Source organism: Strix aluco, chromosome 1 (assembly GCF_031877795.1).
Source record: "Strix aluco isolate bStrAlu1 chromosome 1, bStrAlu1.hap1, whole genome shotgun sequence".
NCBI lineage: Eukaryota > Metazoa > Chordata > Aves > Strigiformes > Strigidae > Strix > Strix aluco.
Window position 1 is genome coordinate 55,856,251 of NC_133931.1, and position 23,425 is coordinate 55,879,675.

At 37.0% G+C, this 23,425-nt stretch overlaps 1 protein-coding gene across 6 annotated transcripts in view; it reads left to right on the forward strand.

Moving 5' to 3' along the window:
- Window positions 1-23,425, forward strand: part of PTPRM (protein tyrosine phosphatase receptor type M) — a 506,702-nt gene that overhangs the window by 243,626 nt on the left and 239,651 nt on the right. For all 6 annotated transcript variants that reach the window (XM_074821657.1, XM_074821666.1, XM_074821694.1 and 3 more), the window contains exon 8: window positions 22,530-22,838. In XM_074821657.1, coding sequence (XP_074677758.1) covers window positions 22,530-22,838 — 309 coding nt within the window. The remainder of the gene's footprint in view (window positions 1-22,529; window positions 22,839-23,425) is intronic.

Consider the following 23,425-nt stretch of genomic DNA (forward strand, 5'->3'; position numbering starts at 1 on the left):
GACTTCTGTCCATGTTATTACTTAGCTATAAGGTATACAGCTTTCAGTTTGTGAGTTGCTGTTGTCTGACCCTAAACAGCTGCTTGTTATTTTTTTTTTCTCTCCAGTTACGTAGAAGTAATTATTTATTCATTGTTTCCGTTAAACTTTAATAAATGCATGAGAGACTAGCTAACATTTTGCTAGACACATGCTAATGACTCCCTTACATCTTCATCTGCTTGAAGATAACTGATGAAACCTACTGGAAATTAAGGCTATAAATTTATAGGTAGGGATTTCAGTCTAATTGATATTTTGCTGTTAATGATAACAGTTTATTCTTATGAAATACATTGGCTATAAGGTGGAGAATCAATGTCTTGACATGAAAAACAGGTGTCAGGTTTGACAGGGACATTACTGTCATGAAGTCTGGAGACCAGTGGATTGTGTCAGCAGTAATTCTGTCAAATATGCTGTGTGAGGACTTAATGAAAAAGTTAGAAACACTGGATCTCACTTGTGAGCTTGAGTCCTTCAATAATATGTTCATCTATTCTTGTTTTTATCTGACATCCCTTCCCCCTCTGTTTTCTTTCAAGCTGCAATTCATAATACAAAATAGATGTTCTCTACCTCAGTCAGTCTCTTCTGTATTATGTTCTGCGAGCTGATTCTGTTTAATTATGGCATGAGGAAAACAGTGCAGTGTGCTTCAGTGCTCCTAGCATTCCTGCTCAGAAAAGAACCAGAGCTATGTGGTCATGCAAAGTCTAAGCAGATATAGGATTAAAAAAAAAATTGAGAGACAGAGAAAGTGAACATAGAGAGGATAAACATAAACACATTTCTTCATCAGATCCACAAACACTAACAGAAAAATAAAAGTTCTTCTAAAAATGTGATTTATAATCAAAGATAAAAATGAGTGCCGTATTAAATTAAAAAATAGGAAGCTTTTCTCCAATGTATCAGTAAGCTCTGATTCTGTAGTTCATTTTCCTATACTAGTTCAATTTTACCTATCTATCAGGAGTCATTTTAACAGAAAGAAGAGGCTGAACAGAACATGTCTTTGCTATTACTTTTACTTCCTAAGCTTAGGAAACAGTTTCGATAATGTGCTCAAACAGACTGACTGATGAAAAACACTGTTTATAGTTACAGTAATACAGAAATAATGGCATCATTTTGGAAAAGGGTCTTTCCAAGGTTTGTAGCTCTAGTAGTGCAGAGGGTTCAGATCTGACAACAGGTAACAGTGGTCATTTTAGATCAAATGCTCACATTACACCGGGAATTGCTCATCTTTGGAGCTATCTTTCCATCACTTGACAAGTCTCAGTTCCTCTTTCCTCTTGTGGTAACAGGAGGTACCCTAGCCACTCCATGACTACCAGCTCCCCCAGTATCACCAAATGGATCATCAGCAGCTACAACTCTCATCTACAAATTGTGAGATGTATCAACAGTATGATACCATGCTCTTTCTCTATGAACAGTTATGTCAGTCACATGCTCCCAGCTTACAAGTGACATGTCTGTACACTTGCAGTGCTTTGCAGCAGCCATGCTTTGACCTTTAATTCTAGTTACACCTTTATAGTGACTAAACCACAAAGTCTGGATATTTTAGCACAATTCTTCTTGCAAAAGAAAAGCAAGACATGAAATATGTGCAGAGCTGCTCTCTCCCTGAGACTTCATGTGGAACCTGAGAAAAAGAACTGTCATGGGACCAGGAGTTACGGTATGCCTGTCTTTTAAATTGACCTGAAACTGTTGCCTGCTTTCCTCATCCAAACTGCTAATAAATGAGGAGCTTTTGCTAAAGATGCTGTGTCTTTGGTACAGACTTCCAATTAGGCACCCAATTCACCTTATTCTATAATATTACCTTAGGCATCTGAAAACAAAGCCATGAGGCTTTTAAGCAATTCTCACCTTTTATATCTAGGTATCATTAGCTAGTCAGTGAACTGCTGAGGGAAACTTTACATTGAACTGAAAAAAGGGAATGTACTCATCTTTCCATGCCTTCTAGAAAGAGAAATCAGTGTATTCGAGAAATGGTATTTTCCTGATGTACTTGTATGCCTGCAAAGCAAAATTTACGCATAGAGAATGAATACTGCATTATTGTGGCTTTATGGCGTTAGCTTCAAGCAGTGATAATGTCCTTTCGATACTCCAGTTAGGGTCTTAGGCTCCCTGAAGAACCTTGACATCCGTCATGAAATCTCAGGCTTCAATGTTCTTTGTTCATTGCTATTTCATTGTCCAGTATGGAGATCTGTAAACTTAATGTCTTTTATCACATGTAGAGGCCATATGATTCACGTAGATTAAATCTTTTGCCCAGTGGATAAATGTGAATCTGATATTTCATCTCAGAGTGGATATTAAGAGCTGAACAAATGTGCTTCTCCTTGGTAAAGGAAGTTGCCAGCCTTCTGCCTTGCAGGAAAATGACCAAGTAAAACTGTCTTGTTCACAGAAATTGAATTGCTCTAGGAAAATGTCATGCCAGACTGCAAAACTAAATTTGTCATCAGTCTTATAGGACAGTCTCATTGCTTGACTATCACAACAATCTAGTAATCATATGGACTTTTGAGGTCCCATTCCAAACCCTAAGGTTACAGTGGTTTCCTGAAGAACTTATCAAAACATTAATGGGAGCATATACAAGACAGGAGTATCATTAACAACAAATCTACTACGAATTCATTTTCTAGGAGTCACAAACTTGCAAAAAGCTTGCCAAAGAAGCAAAGACAACAAAGCTTGTGAGGACTGGAGCGAATGTTTTCCCAGGCAGAGGTGTCTCCAGACCGAGTCTACAGACTAAATCAACTGTCAGCATTAGTTCTTAAATAAAGAGAAGGCAGATTCATGGAGGCTTCTCACTATTCCTAGAGATAGGCACTCTAGTAAATGCTTTCATTTGATAGGGAACACCTTCATAACTTTTCTTAATAAAATAAACCAATGATGCATAATAGCATAGACAACTTGTATTACTTCTGAAGACATTGAAAGGAATGAATAAAAACAAAGCTGTATGTTCAAGTCTTTGGGTGCCATATACTAAATGCTCATGCATTAATTTGAATGAAAGCATTTCTCAGATATAATGAAGACTAGCTATTCTGTCTCACAATTAATACCTAGCAAAGTTTTAAGGCATAAGCACTTCTTGGTGTACTTTTAGGATTTTACAAAACATCCAAAACTGACAATAAAATCATAGAAACTTTTCACCTTGTGGGAGCCATCAAATCATCAGCATCAGGTGAATGCTGATTGTGTTTTAACATGCTAGAAATCGGTATGAAAGATGAAAGAACCATCATGTAGGGTAAGGGAAAACCATTAAGTGAAAATAGGTAGTTAACAAAAAAGATAAATGAATTGAAATTTATTTCAAATATACTGTTTTTCTGAAGATACAAGGGCCTCAGGTCTGCTGTACTACTGTAGATACAAGGGCCTCTAGTCCTTTGTCTTCTTACTTTACAACTAGTAGGTGAACAGTTTGCAAGCAGTTTGCAGATACCCTAGGCAATATGCTTGGCTTAGCTTTGTAACGTTGTAATTTGTCTTTTGTGGAAAAGATAGATTTATTTATTTTGTACACATGGCCAAATTCTGCCCCTGGATGTGTACATTAGGTATCAGGTTGCCTGAACCAAAATGACAGAGTGTGTTTTAACTATAGGCAATGTTTTACTATAATACAAGATTGAGATGTTAGCCTGTGGTCACAAGGTGAACCATTTGCCATCTGATGAAGTTGTTTTTATTTTGGATGCAAGTGAAACAAACACATTTTAGAAACTAGAGTCAGTTGCAAAAGGAAGGGAAACCTTATGAATACCAGCTTTATTTTGCCATATGCCTCAAGCCATAAATGTTTGATTTCTGTGAAGGTCTTCTGCTCTTCTTCAACCTCAGATTTTATATTTTAAAAGTTAAGTTTTCTATTTCCACAACATTACTGAAAAAAACAGTTTATAGAAACAAACTCAAAGTGAAAAGCAATGACTATTCACAGCATAACAAGTGTATGGATTGTGCTATCCATCTACTTCTCCAATTGGAATAATTGCTAAGTAAAGTCGGTAATTAAAGATTTTTTTTTCTTTCTTTTTCTTCTCCTTTTAATGGTCCTTCTGTAAAGAAAACGTTTCTTTTTTTCTCCTCTGGAATCTGGCCAGCAGCTTCCATTCCTTAAATTTCAACCTTGTCTTTGCTGCTATTTAAATTCTGCTCAGTAGGAAGGCACCTGTAAGTGCTCAGTGTAGCATAAGTCACCCTGTCCTCCCCAGCGTTTGAGAATGTCTCTTCCTGCCATTGCAGGTATTCTGAGCCTTCATGCCTGGACAGCCAAGCTGACTGTGATACTGCAGTCTGCAATGTCTTAGGAAAACTTCTGTAGATCAGCTGTCACATAAACAGCCCCATTTTTTTCACCGCGTGTGCTTATCAATAAACATCTCATATGAGATTGCAGCCATAAACTTGGTGGCAGTCAAGAACCTGAAGCCTGCATTTTGTGAAATTGTGCTTTTACTAAAAAGAGTTTTGCTGTGCTAACCTACGTCCTGATAGTACTTTCTCTTTGCTCTTCTTCAGTTTGCATCTTCATGCAGTGTGTGATTTTTCTTTACTTTCTTTCCATAACTTCTATAAGGATCCAGTTCTATTTCAACTAAAGAGCTATTTATGAGCTATTTTGTCTATTTTCAAGAAAGTAGACAATGGTATTACATTTTTTAATATGGCTTTTTTATATTACTTAATAGAGTTCAAGATAAAATTAATGTACTGACGTTACTTAAATTTTGGGTATGTAGATGTATCATGATTGAAACAGCAATCATTAGTGTTGCCATATGGACTGCCAGACTTAAATGCGTATAAAAATATTTTTACATGGGAGTGAGATATCTGCAGATCACTGCTAAATTTCTCTCCTGGTAAGGCAAACAGCTATACCTACCTCTAAATGTAATACTAAAGGCATACTCAAGATAACCACAAGAGCACTCAGATTTTCTGTGCACTCTGTGGCTTTATTGAGAAACTGCTTGCAAACTGTTCACCTACTAGTTGTAAATTAAGATGACAAAGGACTGGAGGCCCTTGTACCTACAAGAAACAATAAAGTTCTTTAATTTTCATAGCTAAATAAAGGAACTCAGGATTTTCAGTGATGTCTGTGATACCATCTGACATTTTTCTGGCTCTTGACTATGTTTTCGTAATGGCATTTTTATATATACAATGATGTTTATAATTATGTTTTTGGTAGATTGCCTCCAGAATGTTTCAGATGCTCCTCTTCATTCTTCATTAAAAGAAATGGAGAAAGCTCTTCCAGGACATTCCAGACAGTGACTTAGGAAAGAATAAAGTATTGTCTTGTATATATAGGACAGTCTTCATGCACCTATTTATTTTGTCTCCATAGTATTGCTGTATTCCTTTTGTTGTCCATATGTTTCCCTCTTGACTTAAGAGATAGCTCTACATTAAGATCAGGATGACTATTACTATTTTTAAAATTTGAAATGAGTTGCAAATTCTGCTGAAGCAAATGGGTTTATTTATTGTAGTTTTAAATAGCTTTTCAGTTGTACTGAGAGTAAAATTGTTTCAACAACGTACAGTCATGTAGGTAATCCTATGGTCTGCTGAACATATGGTAAAGAGTAATGTGTCTATAGTTATAAACATTAGGCTTTACTTTTATCACAAGATTCTAGCAACATCATAAACAACAGGATTAAATCTTGAATCATTTGTTCATGTCATTGGGAACTGTAGATGGAATTATTGCTTTATTTTATGTGAATTCATGGGGAATACTTTTATATATAGATCACGTTTAATGCCTATGAAGCTGCCAGAAGCCTCCTAGGGTTTTTTCTGCCATTTGTAGCTAACTTTTTATATGTGTTTTTAAACTTGTTGCTGCAAATTTATCTAGAGAAAATTTGGATAGGTGATTTGGCATAAACTTGTAAAAATAGATGCCATAACCATGCCTTAGACTTCCCTCTGCTAGAAGGCAGAAACTCCATAATAACAGGTTCATCTTTTTAAGCTTTTTGTTTGTCTTTTTAAAGCCCTCTCACAAATGTGTAACATGGCATTACATAGCACACATAAACACTAACTGGTTTGGTCTTTCACCTGTAGCATTGTCATACAGTGCTTCCCTCTAGTGACAGGTGCCATTCTGAGCCAAAGCCTAATTTAAATAAACCCCCTCTGTCTTTATTCAGCTGGTTTTTCGTATGCCCTGAATCTGCTAAATTAAACTATCAGGTAGTACTGAGAAGAGGCTTTCTGATGAGACACTTGGCACTTCTGCTTCTTATCAGACAGTCTGGTTAACTTGAAGCTTTCACTAAGCATCTCTGCGTGGCCATAGGAATAACCAAAGGTTTCCAGCATCCTTGAGCTCCCTCATTATTTGATTACATGTCTGTCTGTGGTGGGTCCTCTGTGCTTCTTGGAGGCAGCTGAGAATGGCTGGAGCCTTTGTTCCTCTCTCCACTTCTTCTACATTTTGCCAAGGGCAATAGAGAGAAATCAAGAAAACCAAAAGTATGTTTTCCTGTTTGTGTGAGCCAGCAGCTTTTACTACACCTGTCACTCAGGAAACAAGACAGCAAGGATAGAAGTTCTTGGAATGCCTCCAAAGCACAGGACTTCATATCACTCATGATATTGGGCACATTTCCAGGGGTACAGGATAGTCCTGTGGTGACCATCTCTCCTGCAGCATTTGCATGTTCAAACACAACCCTAAGTGGGAAAGATGAGAAGTTCCCTGAGTATGATAGGAGGCTAACCTTATATGCCCCCATCTCCTGGTGTTAGTAGCAGTGTCATATTTTAACTTTTGGTGACAATTTTGTATTTGATGGAAAACTTGAGAGCGCATGAGACTTGTCTGTCTTACCTCTTTCACCTACAGCAGTACTTCATCCGCATTCCTGTACTATTAAGGCAAAACTTGCCTTTCCTAGCCTGCTTTCACTAATGGCCTTCAGGGATGGCTGAGAGCTTTTAAGGTCCCATTGCTGTAGGCAGAAAGTCACTGCAGGGATCCTGTGCACCATAGGACTCTGCTGGAAATTGCTGTGCTGCAGCATGCTGGAGAGGGCAAAGGATGTGTGTCTTCTGAACTTGCAAATCTTTTCTCCGTGTACTGGGCTACAGAAGATCTGTTATGATGGCCACATGTATGGCTATGCAGTGGCTGAATTCACTTGTGAATTCAGAGAGAAAACAACTACTCTTGGGCTTGTAGAAGGATTTTTATTCTCTCATTTTAGCTAATAATTTACACCAGATTTTCTCTAGGGATAGTTGTGTGACCATATTGAACAACTGTAACACATGCAAGAAGGGTATCTTTTTTGTTATTAGCACAAGCCAGTGGTAGAAGCAGCCTGAGATCAGTGACGTTAAATCAAGAATGCTTTTGTACCACGTTAAACATTATTATATAAATTACCACTTAAGTGATTCCATGCTGTTGTCTACTGAGTTTTTTCTTCTGTCATAAGCAAGGACTGCATCATGAGAAATCAGTCCCCTCCAACCCCTATTCACTTATAGTCTTAATGGTAGTATTAGATGTAGTGTTCAGTGAAAGGGCTGAAGTGGATTTAAATGCCTCTGAGCTGTCATGTGAGCACCTTCTGCTTTAACTCTTAAAAAGCCCGGTTTTTTATGTTGGTTTTTTGTTTTTTTTTTTTTCCCAGTTGGGAACTGGAAAAATACTAGAAAATATACTCCATATAAATAAGGAGTGGGAAAATCCTGGTCAAAATATTCTCTCAGAGGTCTAACAGTAATGTGCTTTAAGGCTTCCTAAAAGTTCTGTCCATGCAAACTCCCTGTTTAATTTAATTCTTAATTAAAATCATTATTCTGTAGCATATCTAACTCTTTAGCAGGAGTAAAAAATGTCTGTGTCTTTAATAATTTTGCAGACTTACAGAAATGTAGTTATCAGAAGAAAGATGTTATTTCTTGGATACTTCCTCTTCAAATGTCTTGAGTAGTCTTTTGTAATTTTTAAAAATAATATTGTTTTAATTACCATGGTTACATGCTGCTAGTGCTGATACCAGTTAAAACGATTGCTCTCTGCTCCAATACTTAGTACACTGTGAATTCATCAAAAATTAAACAAAAAAATGTGTATAGTGCAAAACTTCTTGTCTGTTTTAGTCTGCTATTTACTGAGGTCTTGATGCTGCATTCTTCATTCAGGGAACACTCACTTGTACCTGGATCCGACCTAAATATTCAAAATACCAAACCCATCTGTGGTGGGTTGACCTTGGCTGGCTCTGACTGCCAGACACCCACCCAGTTGCTCTCTCACTCACCCTCCTCAACACAACAGGGGGACAAAATAAGATGGAAAAGCTCATGGGTCAAGGTAAAGAGAGGGAGATCACTTACCAGTTACCATCACAGGCAAAACAGACTCAACCTGGGGAAAATTAATTTAGTTTTTTGCCAGTTGAAATAGATTTTGGTAATGAGAAACAAAGACAGCTTGAAACAACAACATTTTCCCTCCTCACAGCCATGCCCTGTGGCGGGTTGGCTGTAGCTGGCTGTGTCCAGTTCAGGGCAGCCCCGGCCTCTCCTGACTCCACCCCGCTGCAGCGCCCCTGCCAGCTCCAGGGCAGGTGCACCCCATACACCATCCTAACTCCCCTCTTTGTCTTGAATGAAGCACTGGCCTTCGCTGACATCAGTTTGTCAACGTTTCTGAAGTCATGTATTAGTGAAGCAGACTACCACATACATTTATCTTCAATGCGGTTGTATGAATTGGTGATTGTCCTCGGCAGTGGAATAGCTAGAGATCCTGACTTTCATGTTGCTTTTCTTTCAACTTTCAGAGCATACTAAAAAAATAATATCTTCTTCCAACGTAACACCTTTGAGCCATAAATATCAAAGTGCTTTACAAACAGAGGATTTAGTTATTCAAATCTGAGGTGTTGAGGGGGATTTTTACGATCTTCCAGTGACAAGTGCCTAAGCCAGAAATTGAGCTGAGGTTTCAAATTCCCCAGTACAGGGATCTTTCCACTAAGCCCTGTCACCTGTGTGAATCATACTGATCCACACAGACTTTAGCTGATGGGTTGGATGGGGCAAGCGAGCAAATGAGCTTTTGTTGACTTCAAGTCTCTGTCGTATTGTCTTTCTGTCAGTTTTTTTTCCCAGTTTGTCTCTACGGTTGACCTTTGAGAACCATTCAGGAAGACCTCATGGGAATGTTTGCACCATCTAGTACAACAAGAGAAATTAATGTTTATAGTATCTTATTAATGGCTACATTCCATTTTCTATTTTTTCAGATTAACTATTTGAAATGGAGTTCTGAATGTCACAGTCCTATTTACAAGTCAATGAAATTATTTGTTCCTACAAATATAACGTAGTTTAAAATGCAGTTTTGCTACTGGCAGGCTTACATAAGCACAAAGCAAATGCTCAGTTGTCGAGAAACTTCTAGCTTAAGTTGGTTATACATTATATGAATATTTCTAGATTTCATATGTATACTAAATCCAGCAAACCATTTTTATGTGCATGTAGATTACTGACAAAAAAATCAGCATCATCATAATTCAAGATTATAACAAGCGACCCCTAAACCATTCTGCAAGTGCAAAAGCAACAGCTCTTCTACTGTGACCTTCTTGTTTGGTTCAATTCTGAGTTACAAATAAGAGCCTCCATTTCCTATCAAATGCAAATTTTGATACTTAAAATGTGTGGTTTATATATTTCCCAATATTTCCTATTTTCTAAAACTATTTAAAATTTTATTTTCATCTTTAAATAAGGACCATCTCTGGCTATTCTATGAGCTGGAAGCTGCTGATTTTGAGCTGTTGTAGGCTCTTGTTGCTTTTTATGTCTTTGGGTTTTGGGGGGTTTTTGCTTCCTTTTTACTCTCTTTCCAGTTTTGTTAGGAAAAGCACCCTTAAAGATGAAAACCTGAGCACTCCACAAACTCTATGTAGCTTATTATCCTGAATTTTTTACTTTCATAATTGTAGTAGAGACAGGGAAAAGCCTGCAATGAGAAACGTCTGTGCTTGAAAGAAAACTGCATGATTTATAACAGACGTCAGCAATTTATAAATTCAAATTAGTGTAACATATAAATAGTGACTATATAGCACTTTTTTTTTTTTATTACTTTGTGTATGACCTTTTTCAGAGTAGCAGTTATTTTCCATTAGTTCAGTTCAATTGGAAAAAACAATGCTTAGTGGATTTTGAATCCTGGCTCACTGGTGATAGAATTAGACAGTTCTCAGGTTTATGTAATTGCTGTCATATGCAGTTCCATAATTTGTCACACCAGCTTACTTCTGGTGGTCTTTTACTAGCCACCTCTTCTGTGTTTCCCTTGAGCTGTGTGATAAAACTATAATCCAGGGCTCCTGAGTGACCTGCGGAACTCGTTTGTGTCTCAACAGTAAAGCAACTGCCTGTCTTTGACCAGTGAAACTATAATCTAGTCCCAGCCCCTCTCCTTTGGTCAGGATCGCAGGTACTTTAGCAACCTCCCATAACCTCCACTTTCCTGAATATTTGATGGCTGCTTTGTGTTCTTCCATGTCAGTTATGGTTCTGGCATAAATGCACACATTCTTTAATCCGTTTGACAGGACCAAATTTAGAAGAGGGGAAGGAAGCAAAAGGACATAACCAAATGCAAAGTGACCTGTAGCAATTAAAGCAGGGATTGCTGCAGGCAATATAGGGAAATGTGGTCCTGATAAATGATTAATCTTTATGACTAAAGAAAAGAAAGAAACAACATAGGCTTAACTGACCTGTGGTACATGTTACGCAAAAGCATGTTTATTATCATATTTTCTTCATTCTGTAATCGTATTTCTTTGTCTACTCTTTTTGTCAGTAGTATCATATATTTCTGTATCTGAGGCAGACATCAAAGTCCCAGGTATATGCATTTGTGGGGGAGTCATAGGACTCTGTTAAATCTTATGTGGAAGAAGAGAATTAACTTTGGAGCAGTTTACCATCCACTACATCCCTTTGCCCAGCTCTTCTTCCTCCTCCACTGGAAGTTTCTTTCCTTATTACAAATGTGTCAGAAGCAGGGGTGGGCTGGTTTCCTCTGTATTTCATAGTACAGTATAACAGTATAAATTCCCTTCATCAGCAAGCATATTTTCTTATGTTTGCTTTTTAGACGCAATGGTATAGCAGAGAATGCTGGTGGCAAATAACTTATTCAGCTGTCACAGGAAAATTCAGAGAAATCTGCCAGAGAGGGAGAAATGTGGGGGAGTTCTTCAAGAAATTTTCTATATATTGTGATACAGCAGGAAAAAAAGGGCTGAATATATTCAACCTACAAAGTCAACGGTATATACTCTTAATGTAGGTACTTTAATGTATGAAGACTTTATGTATAGTTATTGAATGGGAATCAGCAAGAAATTCGTTTCGTACAAGGTAGCCTGATACCCAGAAATAACAAAAATTACGTTATCTATATCATTTATGTAAGTTCTTATATCATTCTAGATTAAGGCATCCAAAACTTGATGACTTACCCAGATAACTTACATAAGAGAAGTTTGTATTTGGCTTCTTTTAAGAAAGTCTGAGTCAAGTTCCGTTCTCGTTTATGCTAGCTTGAGAAAGGAATCAGAGTTCAATGTTGCAACTGATATTGAGGCCCAATTTATTAGTTACTGACAGTATACAAGGACAAAGATGGTAGATTGGTGGGTGAAAAAGCACCTTCATTTGCTCAGTAGCTAGAAACTCAGACTTGTGTGAAGCTCCTGGAAAAGTCCTAAGAATGGGCCTAACCTGAGGAGATTTTAAGGCTGTATCCAGGCTGACTGGGAATTACATAGGAGGTTCTTTTGCGAAAAGGGTCTTGTCACAAATTAAACAGATGATATTCTCAACTTTACAGTACTTACCTCTCATTTAATATTGTACTTAACATGTTAATAGTAGTTAGCCCATAATAGTGTGGTTGGAAGACAGAATATTCTGTTACCTTTTGACATGTATGTAAGTTCAAATTTTCCTTTACCAGTTGTTACAGAGAATCTGATTCATTTATCAAGTTTATGCATTTGAGAGTTATTTGTCAAAACTGATCTCACTCTACATCATTTGGTTAAGGTTGATTGCACATGTCAGATAAGAAAGAATGGTAAATATTCTTTTTAGACGAGTAACATTGATTGGTGGCATTTTCTCTTTTATGTAGATTTATATGACCATGTTGTCCTGTCATCTAGGTTCAATAAAGGCCTGTTTTCAATCCCCACTGTACTAACACCAGCTAACACCACTGTACGTAACAGCTCTGAATTAATGTGATTTGTCAGTAGCAATAGGCCACAGTGATAACCAAAGCACGCTGCTACATCTTATTCTGACTGATCTATGAAACACCATTCTCCATTTATTCTTTTGCACAACATAATAAATGGTCTCTGGGCTTCTACTTTCATGGCAGGTATTGAGCAGCTGAAACCTTCACTAATTTACACAACGGTTTATCTTTTCTCCGGCTGATTTCAGGGGCAACTCAAGCAGCTGTACCATAAAACTTAATGAGTTCAAACATGCTAATGTGTCACACAACAGAGCAAACAGTGCATGCTTTGCCATTAGTATTAGTCACAATTAGAAGGTGATTGGGGCACTTACTGTACAAAACCACATGTGCTGTATTAGCATATAAAGAGAACGTTTTGCAGTACTCCAATGTCATAGATGTATTCCAGCCATTTTCAGGAAAATGGGATAGAAGAAAGATTATGTCTGTTGTTCTCATGAATATACTTAATTATGAGCCAGCCACCTGCACCATCTCTTCATATATCTGAAAGTTTCTATATTGACCCTGTTATTACCAGATGGTTTCATGTTCAGCGGAGATAATATTGTTGCATGGTAACTGTGTGAACGAGGTATGTCAGGCGGCCACAAGAGCAATTCCTCGGACCTTCAGCTTCCTTTCTGTTGCCTGTGGCTTCTCAAATATGAGCTTCATCTGGATTGCATGCTGTATAAATTGGTCTAGAAGTCCACTACCTGTGCCAACTTCTGAAGGGTGCCACAGGTGTGGAGGTACGTGTCTGGTTAAATGAGACTCTGTGTCAGATCAAGAGATAATGACATCTACTTCTTTAACATGATGCACATGTGGTAGAAAGGGACAATAATGACACTGTAAAACACCCATGTGATCAACTCAGAAAAAGGGTTAAACGCCTGTGATGAGGGACAATATATACAACATAGGTTATTTGACTTGAATTTTCCTCAAAGATCATTCTGATCCAAGTATCTACCAAAGATAGATCTACCAGAGGTAGCGTCTACTAGAAATAGACACTTTATTTGCCATCTTAACCATGGTAATTCTTCTGAGATGTGTTTGTCACAACCTTTTATTTCTTGTCGGTTTACATATTCACAGAGGTTCCTGGGGTGAAGTTGGGATAAATTGTCACTGCCATATGTGTGAAGTGAAAAGTATATGTCTGCACTCTTTATTTTTCACTTCTCAGTTAGATGTGTGCTTCCTTCATGCAAAAGAAAGAAAACCTTAAGAACACATGCTTGTCTGTCTTTCAAACTCTCTAGAATTAGCTTGTCATGAAATGTAAAACTAATGTGTAGTTGTAAAAACCACTGCCAGCATTTTCCTCACTAGTGGCTGATGGCTAAGTAGATTTAGAAATGAAAGGGGTTATTATAAAGTGATTACTGAATAGCTAGGTATGTCATTTTAAACAAGCAACTAAAATCTCTGTTGCAGATTCGGAATGTAATCTTGTTTGTATCATTCGTACTTAAAATCTGATTTTGATTGTGGAGGAGTAATCATGTAATATAGGTAATTTGACAGAAATACATCGAATGATGTTTTTCTTTCATTCCTTATTTAAATGTATTAGAATTTAAATGACTCACCATTCAGAGTATACCTATAAAATGACAACATAAAGAAATATTAGATTTAATTTGCATTAGTTCAGATTTAAATTTTACTATAAAGTGAAAAATTCATATCAGCTCTCTCATGAAAGAAAACATTGTATTGAAACTAACACTTAAAAAATACTACCAATTTTAAAAGGGTGTTATCGATGATTAAAAAGATGTTATTGGTGATTACACCAATATATTTTGCAACTGTGAATGTCAGTCTGAAGACATAGGGCTCATGGGATACGTGTAGCCATGAGTTAGAGAACAAGAGATGAAAAAGTTAAAGAAACTGTCTCATGCAGCATTAAATCACTCATTCATGTTTCTGTATCCAGTGCTTGCAATAATACATTGGTAAAGCTTAAATCCGATGCCTCATCTGGTTTCAAGCAACAGCTACACTTATTTTTTGTAAACGGTGAACTGATGCCTTGGATGCTTATTAGAATGTGCTTTCAATTAACCTTCTATAATTGGCTAAGTATTGTGGTCCTCTCCCAAGATTTCCTATATTTTTAGCCTGCGTTTCAGCTAGAAATATTAGAAAAAGCATTCTGCTAGTGATAAGCTGGTATTAGTACTTATAATCCTTCCTGGAAAAAGTAGACGTCTACTATATCTCACATTTGAATTTGAGGAGAAGTGAGTGAGGATTCAAGCTGGCTCATTTTAAGAACTTGGCCTGCTCATTTTACTGCTGTGAGTATGTATTTTATTGTTTTCTGAGCTCCCACTTCTTTGAACTAACCAGTTCTGGCCACAAAGTACAGAAAAACCTGTTGAGTGCTATGTTCTGATGGGTTAGAAATAAGACTGAGAATTAGGATTCCACAGCTTTTGCTGATGCTTTGTAGCCTTCAGGAGATCAGTCATTTCTTTTGAGCTTCAGTTTCTTTGTATATAAAGCAGGAGAAATGCTATTGTCGTACCTCATACAGTTACGTAAGGTTTAACTACATAATACTTCCAAAATATATGATAAAACAGAATCAGTAGAAGCATGATCTTGCATCTGGTTCCACACTGAAGAAAAACGGTATTAGCTATAATCTTACCAACAGCACAATAGATGTGGAGATGTTAGTTTTTCTGTTTTGCCCGGTAGACTGCTGGCATCTCTGGCAGGAAGAAGAGGCTGAATAGAAGAGCACATCCTGTAAGTGAGAATCTTCCAGTTCTCAGATGCTGGAAAGTGGGTTAGTCCAGAGACAGAAAACTATCTGTGATGGGGTTGCCCTGAGATGTGTTTTTTAATACTTAAGTCTTGCAGTCTTGTCCCATTGACACCTTCTCTCCATTGTGACACTGTAGATGCTGATCACGTTAGTAAAGATGCTGGGGGAAACGTATGCAGGAAGCTTATTCCGCTTCTCAATGCTGTTAAGTCTCCAATATCTTGGAAGGGTGCAGAAAGGATCTCGCAGGCTACTGTTCAAAGTTAGCATCCTGGTAACTTTAGGGTACATACACCCTTGTGTTCATCTTCCTTCACTGTCATTTTGACTGTGGAAGACGAATATAATTAAAATAATATAATTAAAGACAAGACAAGGGTTTTTTTAAATAATATAATTAAAAAGAAGCCATTTTTTCCAGAATTCACTCAAAGGAAAACAGGCATAGTCTAGTTTCCAGCATATTATAGCTATATGTATATATAACTGATTAATCCTTCCTCTTATGGATTGCAGGTGACTATCATTTGAGTTTTGCTGTCTCCCTGGCTCTTTCTCTCATTAGCTCTGAAGCTCTGCAGGGCTTGCATCCCAACATTTTTTAGTGTCAGGGAGTACGTTTAGAAGACTGATAGAAGTGCTGCTTTTCTGTGGGAGGCATCTGTTTTTGCAGAAGGAGGGACATGTTCTTTTGGAAATGCTATTAACAAGTAACAGTGAAAGATTGGTAAGAATTTTAAATACCATAATAATTTTTATTCGATTTAATACCATAATAAATATATATAATAAATACCATAATAACTTGAAATCTTTTCAGGAGATGCCAGGTATCTTCTGTGGTCATTTACTTTTTTACCTGAGTAACCTTAGTAACTATTGCTATCAATTTCCATGACTGCTCTGTGACAGGATTAGAGATATCCCAGATGAAACTAGTGTTTCAAGATTTTTACAAATTTACAGCTGTTCTTTGCTGCTTTTAACATTTTTGCTTGCTGCCACAACATGCTGTGTTCCTAGATAAGTAAGATGACCAACCTCTGATGTGCTGCTCTTTACTCCAAGAGTTGTTTCTGGATCTTCGACAGCTTTATGCACACTGGTAGCTTAGTCTTTGGTTTCACTGTAAAATGACTGGACTCAGCAGGACAATGACATCAGCAACATCTTATTAGGATTTTGATTTTGCTCATGAGTCATTTGTCCCTTTGGTTTTTTGTTTGCCTTCTCTTCGTTTGATTCCTTTCTTTTATAACCCAAATAATGTACAGGATAAAAAAATCATGAGGGTAAAGTGCCTCTTTTCTTCCTCTAGTCCGAACTACAAAGCAGTTCTTTATATTAACAAATTTGACTGCTCCTTTGGATTTGAGATGCAGCTGTGTAAAACCAATGTGTTCCTATTAATCAAAATAAAAATGTGTTAAAAAGCTGTCAAATTACACCACCCCAAATCTTGCCCATTGTTTCTTTCCTCACTGAACTCTACAGTTCTTGGTAACTTGGTATTTGAAAAACCCGATCTGTTACCAGATTTGATAAATCATGTGGTATTTTGAGCAAAGGAGAGTTCTTTTTGAACTTCAGTCTGATGTTGCTGAAGAACTTAGATGAAGAATAATTACAGTATAAAAATCATTCCATCACAGTTGAATGTGATCTTTTACAAAACTGTCTGACCAAGTTTGCAAACAACCTCAAATTGTTTGCAGTCATATATAGATTGGCTATCAAATCAAATCAAATCAAATCAAATAAGGACAAGCCAAAAAAGTAAATTATTTTACCTACTTTTTTGTTTGGTGCTGACTGTAGATGTATACAAATCTCAAACCAAACATTGCTACTTTAATAGCAGCTGGCTCACAAGGCATATAGACTGTTTCTCTACAGATGAAATGATATTTCATTACCTCAAGATCTGTGCCCCTGAGGCATAACATAATATCTAGACTACTGAGGAGCAGCAGAGTATCTGTTTACCTGGAGAACTGTAGACTAACTAGAGAAGTCTGGCTTTATAACCTCTTCAGTGTGGGGTTTTACCAAGTAAGGAGAAACATGGATGAATATGGTGCGCATAGATCGCCATTGATAAAATTTTTTAAAGTGTTTAATGTTTTAGTTTTCTGCAGGGAAAAGTGAATTTTCCATGTCACCTCCTCAACTGTTCTATTTTGGTTTTCCCTGGCAGATGCTTCTGATTCAGTAAAGTGCACTGACAGCCTGATCACTTTTACCAGCGCTGGTGTACTCTTAGAGCATGTGTTTGAGTTAAAACACAAGTAGTCTTGTTTGAGACAAAGCACGTGTCTTAAAATTGTCTGCTGAATCGGAAGTAGCCCTGATTTATCATGTGGAATCGAGTCGAAAGTGTGTATGTGCTTATGGTCTCCATCACTATAGTACGCAAGTTCCTTGCAGGCGTTCATGAAATTATATGCAACACCCTCTGATACTGATGCTAGAGTACTCTGACTCCTACTTTACTCAGAGCAAATTGATGTGAAAAGATGTTAGCTGATTTGAACAAGACTGCTTAGACAATCTGTGACAAAGTCTGTACATTTAATTATCATTAATTAACTTCTGTGTTTAAAAGATCTGTAGTGGATAATATATCTCAAATGATTCAGTTTTCATCTTAAATTTGTATATTTTCTTGTTCTGTTCATCCTTTACTTCCTGTGGAAGGACAATAGAGTCCAATCTGGAATTTAAATCAACGAGAGTTGTTACAGAGCTAAGCCACACTAATAGTTTGCCTAGACAAGAAGTAAATTCTTCATTCCTATTGTTCAGATGTCTTCCAAATAATATCTAGCACGTACCAGAAGTCTGCAGCTACTGGAGTATCATGGAGTGGCAGAAAATCATCATTCCTTTCTTTATCTCTTATTTCAGTGGGTCTGTGCAGTCTTGTGGTGAAGACAAAACCTGCAGTCTGAGTTTTCATCCTAAATCCAAGTTTTGATGATCAATGACAGGATGCTAAAAATACACCTAAATGTCTCTGTGATTCTGAAATCGAGTTTCTGAAAAAGCATTGTGCTTGTGGTAACAGGTAAAGTGTGAAGTTCCAGAGAAATGAGCTGTGAATTGCAGCTGCAATGGAAATTGATCCTGTCTGTCAGTCTCTGCTCCATATTCTCAGGAAAACAGAGCAGAGCAGAGAAAGAGCCAAGATCACCGATTAAATGGGATGCTAAAGTGCCAGAGGCTAGAACCGGGCTTGCTGGTCCCTCAGGTCAGAGCTGCAACTGTCAGACTTCACTGCCTGATACCCTGCTGAAGCTGGCAGAAGGAGAGCAGTATGAAAAATGCTGCAGGCGCCAGCAGGGGAATTAGTAAGAACTACCTGGCTAAGCTTCAGGCGTGACAGGCAGTGCGCTCCTTTGGGAGGAAAACCTCTTCTCTTATGAATCCGTAGGCCTTATTTTCCCCATTTGCCTCGTGATTTCTACCAGTGAGGCATAAGAAAATAGCTGGAATACTGAGGAACAACAGAAGCTCAGTTCATCTAGAGAACTGCAGAGTGAGTGGAGAGGTCTGGCTGTATAACCTCTCTGCAGGTGGGCCTTTACCAAGTAAGGAAAAACAAAGGTTCAGCGAATAGCTGTGGTGGTATAAGGTGTATATGTTGCATATAATATAATTGGTATGGCATGTTAATCTCCTTATTCATCCTCTCTCCCAAAAAAATGTTTTCAGTTATGATTAGCACTCTGAAATGACGCTTCTTTATGTACCTATCACGTACCTTACCTGATGCAAGGTAACAACAGCAGACCATTGCTAGGATGACAGCCTTCACATACTGCATGGTTAGTGCAAGTCTCATGAGCACAGCAGCAGCATCGCTATAGAATGCTTGCTTTTCCACTTAAAGTTGGAACTTACTGTGGGAAAGTGTTAAAAAGATTCTATAGAAAATAAAATCAACTAAGTGAAGTCATCATGCTGTGGTAATTAATTCAGCTTTCCCTTTTAAACCATAGTCATTAGCTGTCATTCTTTTTATGTTGCCTAACAGTTTTCTTTCCCCAAGTATCCTGCATCCTTCACCATGAAGAGCATATACTTTCCAGTGTATTGGAACCGATGTACTGTGATCTCAGAACCATATCACATTAAATATTTTCTCTGAGGTATACAACAATACCTCCAGAGAAGCTCAGTGCTAACTTGATCAAATGGAAACTTATTTTTCTATCTTTTTTTTTGCAATAACTGCTATTTTTCATGGCTGTTTTGAGCTACATGGTTTTTTTAACCCAAAAATTCCATTGTTACCTTAGCCTTTTTTTCTGGTTAAAAGACATTTTTTCCTTCATCTCTTTCCTGCTTACTGTATGAATTAACTGAACTTAACCAAAAATTGTCATGTACTTGAAGCGTATAGATCTGTTATGACTGAGCAACTGTATAGAGCAGATGAGCACTGATATCCTCAGGTCTGTAATGAAGTCATGTCTAATAAATGAAAGAAGTGTGGTGTTGGAAAGAAAAATAAAATGAAGCAAATAAAGTAGTGGTACTTCAGGAATTAGGTTTATTTAATGACAGAACTTAAATAAAACATTATCTATTCCACTAACCATGTCCATTTTGAGAATTTAAAAGTGAGGTTGAGGACACAAAGAGGGAAAATTCTTTGGAGTACAGGCCTGTATCTTCAGAGGCTTTCATGGACAAACCTCTTCGGAATATTCAACCTTTCTTTCTCAGTGGATATCCCCCATAAACCAGCAGTTATCCCACTTGGTGCATCATATAAGATCTTGCTTTATTTTTTCTTACATGTCTTCCTCTGCTGTGTCCCAGGTTTTTTTTTTTTATATCCTACCTCTCCCTTTCTTTCCACTAAATGATGTAACTGACCGGTTGACACATTGACTGGTTGACACACTTTGCTTACCCCATGAAGGGATCATTAGGGCCCTATCAGTTGCATAATCTCTGAATGAATGGTAAGAAAAACAGATGGAGCTGAGTACTGATACTATAGATTACAGAAACAAGTCAGGAACCAAAGCAACTAGGGTATTTGGCTTGTCTGATGAGCTTTATCCTGTGAATTATCAACAAAAGCTATATTGTCTCCACCTTTTACAGTCTAATCTCTTTTTCCCCTTTCTGTTTTGTTAGAAGTGAAAATTTATCTGTCATTCTCATAGCAATGAATTCAGGATTTAACTAGAGGGCTAACTTGTACTTTTTATTAAGGTAACATGACATGAGAGTATCTTCCTCCTGGGCAGAAATCATGGATAGGTTTTCATCCAGTTTTTTTGTAAAGCCACTCGATTTCAGTTTTAAAATGCTACGAATTAGTTTTATGTCTCTAATAAAATGATTTCTTAGCTCCCCTGTGAATTTTCTGATGTGCCTACTATGGAACTAAGCAGGCTGTTCCATATTCTTGCAGATAGGAGCTTTGTTGAACTGCTTAATGCTGTATGGCAGGGTCACCTCAATTTTGTTGATTTTCTAGTCCTATTTAGCCTATTCAGATAGCTTTACAGTTACACAATACCCATCAAACATCCTTTGCTATTCGTAGTCTCACCTAAATGAAGAAATGCTTAGAAGCTGCTATGAAACAAAAAAAAAAAAAAAAGGAAAAACTTCTTTTTCATGAAATTTATGTCTGAATTATGCAGAAGTAAATGCTTAAGGAAGACATGAAACTCCTAGGACTTGCCAGTCTTTGAGGTTTGCTTCTTACTAAGCTTTATTGTTGTAGCAATAGAAAATCTCAAACACCCCAAACACCAGGATACTTAGCTGGGGTGTCTGAGTATAGAAGCAGGTAAATGTCTCTATAGTGATTTATCCTTGGTGAGGACATTTTTACCAGTCAGTCTAGTCACTAGAAAGGAGACCAGGGTTAGATCTGTTATTGATTTTGTTTTGCTTTGCCATTTTGTCACCAATTGGCAAATATTCTATATTAGTGATCAACACTGTTGGGTACTGGCAATTAATTAAAAAAAAAAAAAAAAAAAGAAGCTGCAGAATTTGAAAGGGGGACGAAATGTCCTGCTTTGTAGATGTTAGAGAGAACAAGCAATTTCTTAACACCTTTTCTTCAAGGAGTTAAGATGAATAACATCTTTGAACAAATATTTCAAGCATGCAGGGATTTTATTAAAAAGAAAAAAGATTAAATCCTGTGTAAATTGTTTAGAACATTCCTAGCAAAGACATGTTGATTAATAAACATGAAAGAGGGAAGATGCATATTAATTTGTTTACGTATAGGAGGCTTCTAGCTCATTAAAAGTCTTCTAAGCATTTAACTAGTGGAGCAGTGGATAAAACCAGACATTGTCTTTAATCTTGTTGAGGGCTTGAATATGAAAAAACCCAGATTATTGCTAAATATGTATAATGACAGTGTTTTGAAAATGTGGGATGTGTGTTGACTCAGTGGTTTTGCTTTAACATGGTGGAAATCTGGGTTCACTTTTCTATCTCAATTGCTGGGACCAGTAGGACTGAAGAAAATTGAACTTCATCAACCACAATCTTTGGTTCCTGTATATCAATAGCCAGAAGTTCTTAGGTATGATTTTGCTAGATGTGATTTATGCCTGGTTATCATCTGGGAGATCTCTGGGAAAGCACAGATGCAGTAGGATATCAGCTAATGTGCCTCCTGCCTGTTTCTTTTGATTCTTTGCTAAATCACTACTACAAACTGAGGTATTTGCACTGTTTATTCTAGATGTGCTAAAAAAAGGAAGAAAAGAAAGAAGCTATTAACAACTAGTGTTTATGGGAAAAGAACCCTATGGACTATTTTAAAGGAATTGGAATATTAAATAAATGTCCTGGCCAAATAGAGATTGAGTAATTGCATTCTATCTAACTTAAATGAATAAGAAATAGCTGAAGAACCACCTAACACTTTTGCTTTGTATAAACAGTCCTGGGAGAAAATCACCATGTATTTGCAAGTTTTCCCTAAAATTGCCATTTCTTTTTAGATACCTGTTTTATGAAGGTTTTTGCTCTAAAAGTGTTAACACAAATTAATTTGTAAAAAAAATTGGACGTATTTCTGGTATTTTGTTAGCTCCTCATTTTTCATCAGACACTTCTCTCTCCTCGCTGTTTTTTTTTCCTGATTTCTCAGAGATTTATGCTTTTACTGTCATTTGCACTATGAGAGGTAAAGCAATGAACTTCTGTTTCTGCTTATATGTCACATTTATAGAACTGTGTAACTTCATCTTACTCATGTTACTTACCATTATAATATGAATAAATAATCATACCAGGGTTATGTTGCTAATTTTGCAGATCCAATGCGTGGGCCACGAAAGCTAGAGGTTGTGGAGATCAAATCTAGACAAATCACTATTTGCTGGGAACCATTTGGATATAATGTCACACGTTGCCATCGATACAACCTCACAGTCCATTACCGTTACCAGGCTGGAGGACAAGAGCAAGTGAGAGAAGAAGTAAGCTGGGATACAGAAAGTCCTCATCCACAGCACACAATTACTAATCTATCACCATACACAAATGTCAGCATCAAATTAGTACTAATGAATCCTGAAGGACGAAAAGAAAGCCAAGAACTTGTAGTACAAACTGATGAAGATGGTGAGTTTTTGTGTTTACATATATGTATACATTGTACATGCATACTACCTGATTGTCAATACATTTTTCTATGTAAGTGCATGTTCTACTTTCATTAAAATCTGTAACAGATTTTCCACCAACTTCACCAATTTTAAGGCAGTAAAGGGTCCATTAAAAGTGTTACAATGATCTTTTACATAACGTATAACATCACACACCATTTAATAATTTCTTCATTGAACACATAACTTGTGCTTGAAATATGTTCTGCCTCTTAAAATTTCCAGTATCAGTTTGAAGAAATTTCAGGTGATTGTCCACAGTATCCTCATGTAAGCTTTTATGTTGAGTGATACGCTCAACATTAAATATTCATTCTTGATTTGTCGTTTCAATTTCTCTAGCTTTGGCTTTCAAGCCACTGGACGCTGTTGGTTGCTTATTCAGACGACATTTTCCATATACAGACATTGAAATATATAGATATTCCCTTTCTTTTAGTAATTTTCAGCTAACATGGGTTTTTCAGATCTTTTTTTTATTTTGAGCAATAATGTAATTTGTGTCTTTTTTGAAGCATAGACAGCAGAATTGACTATTTTGTC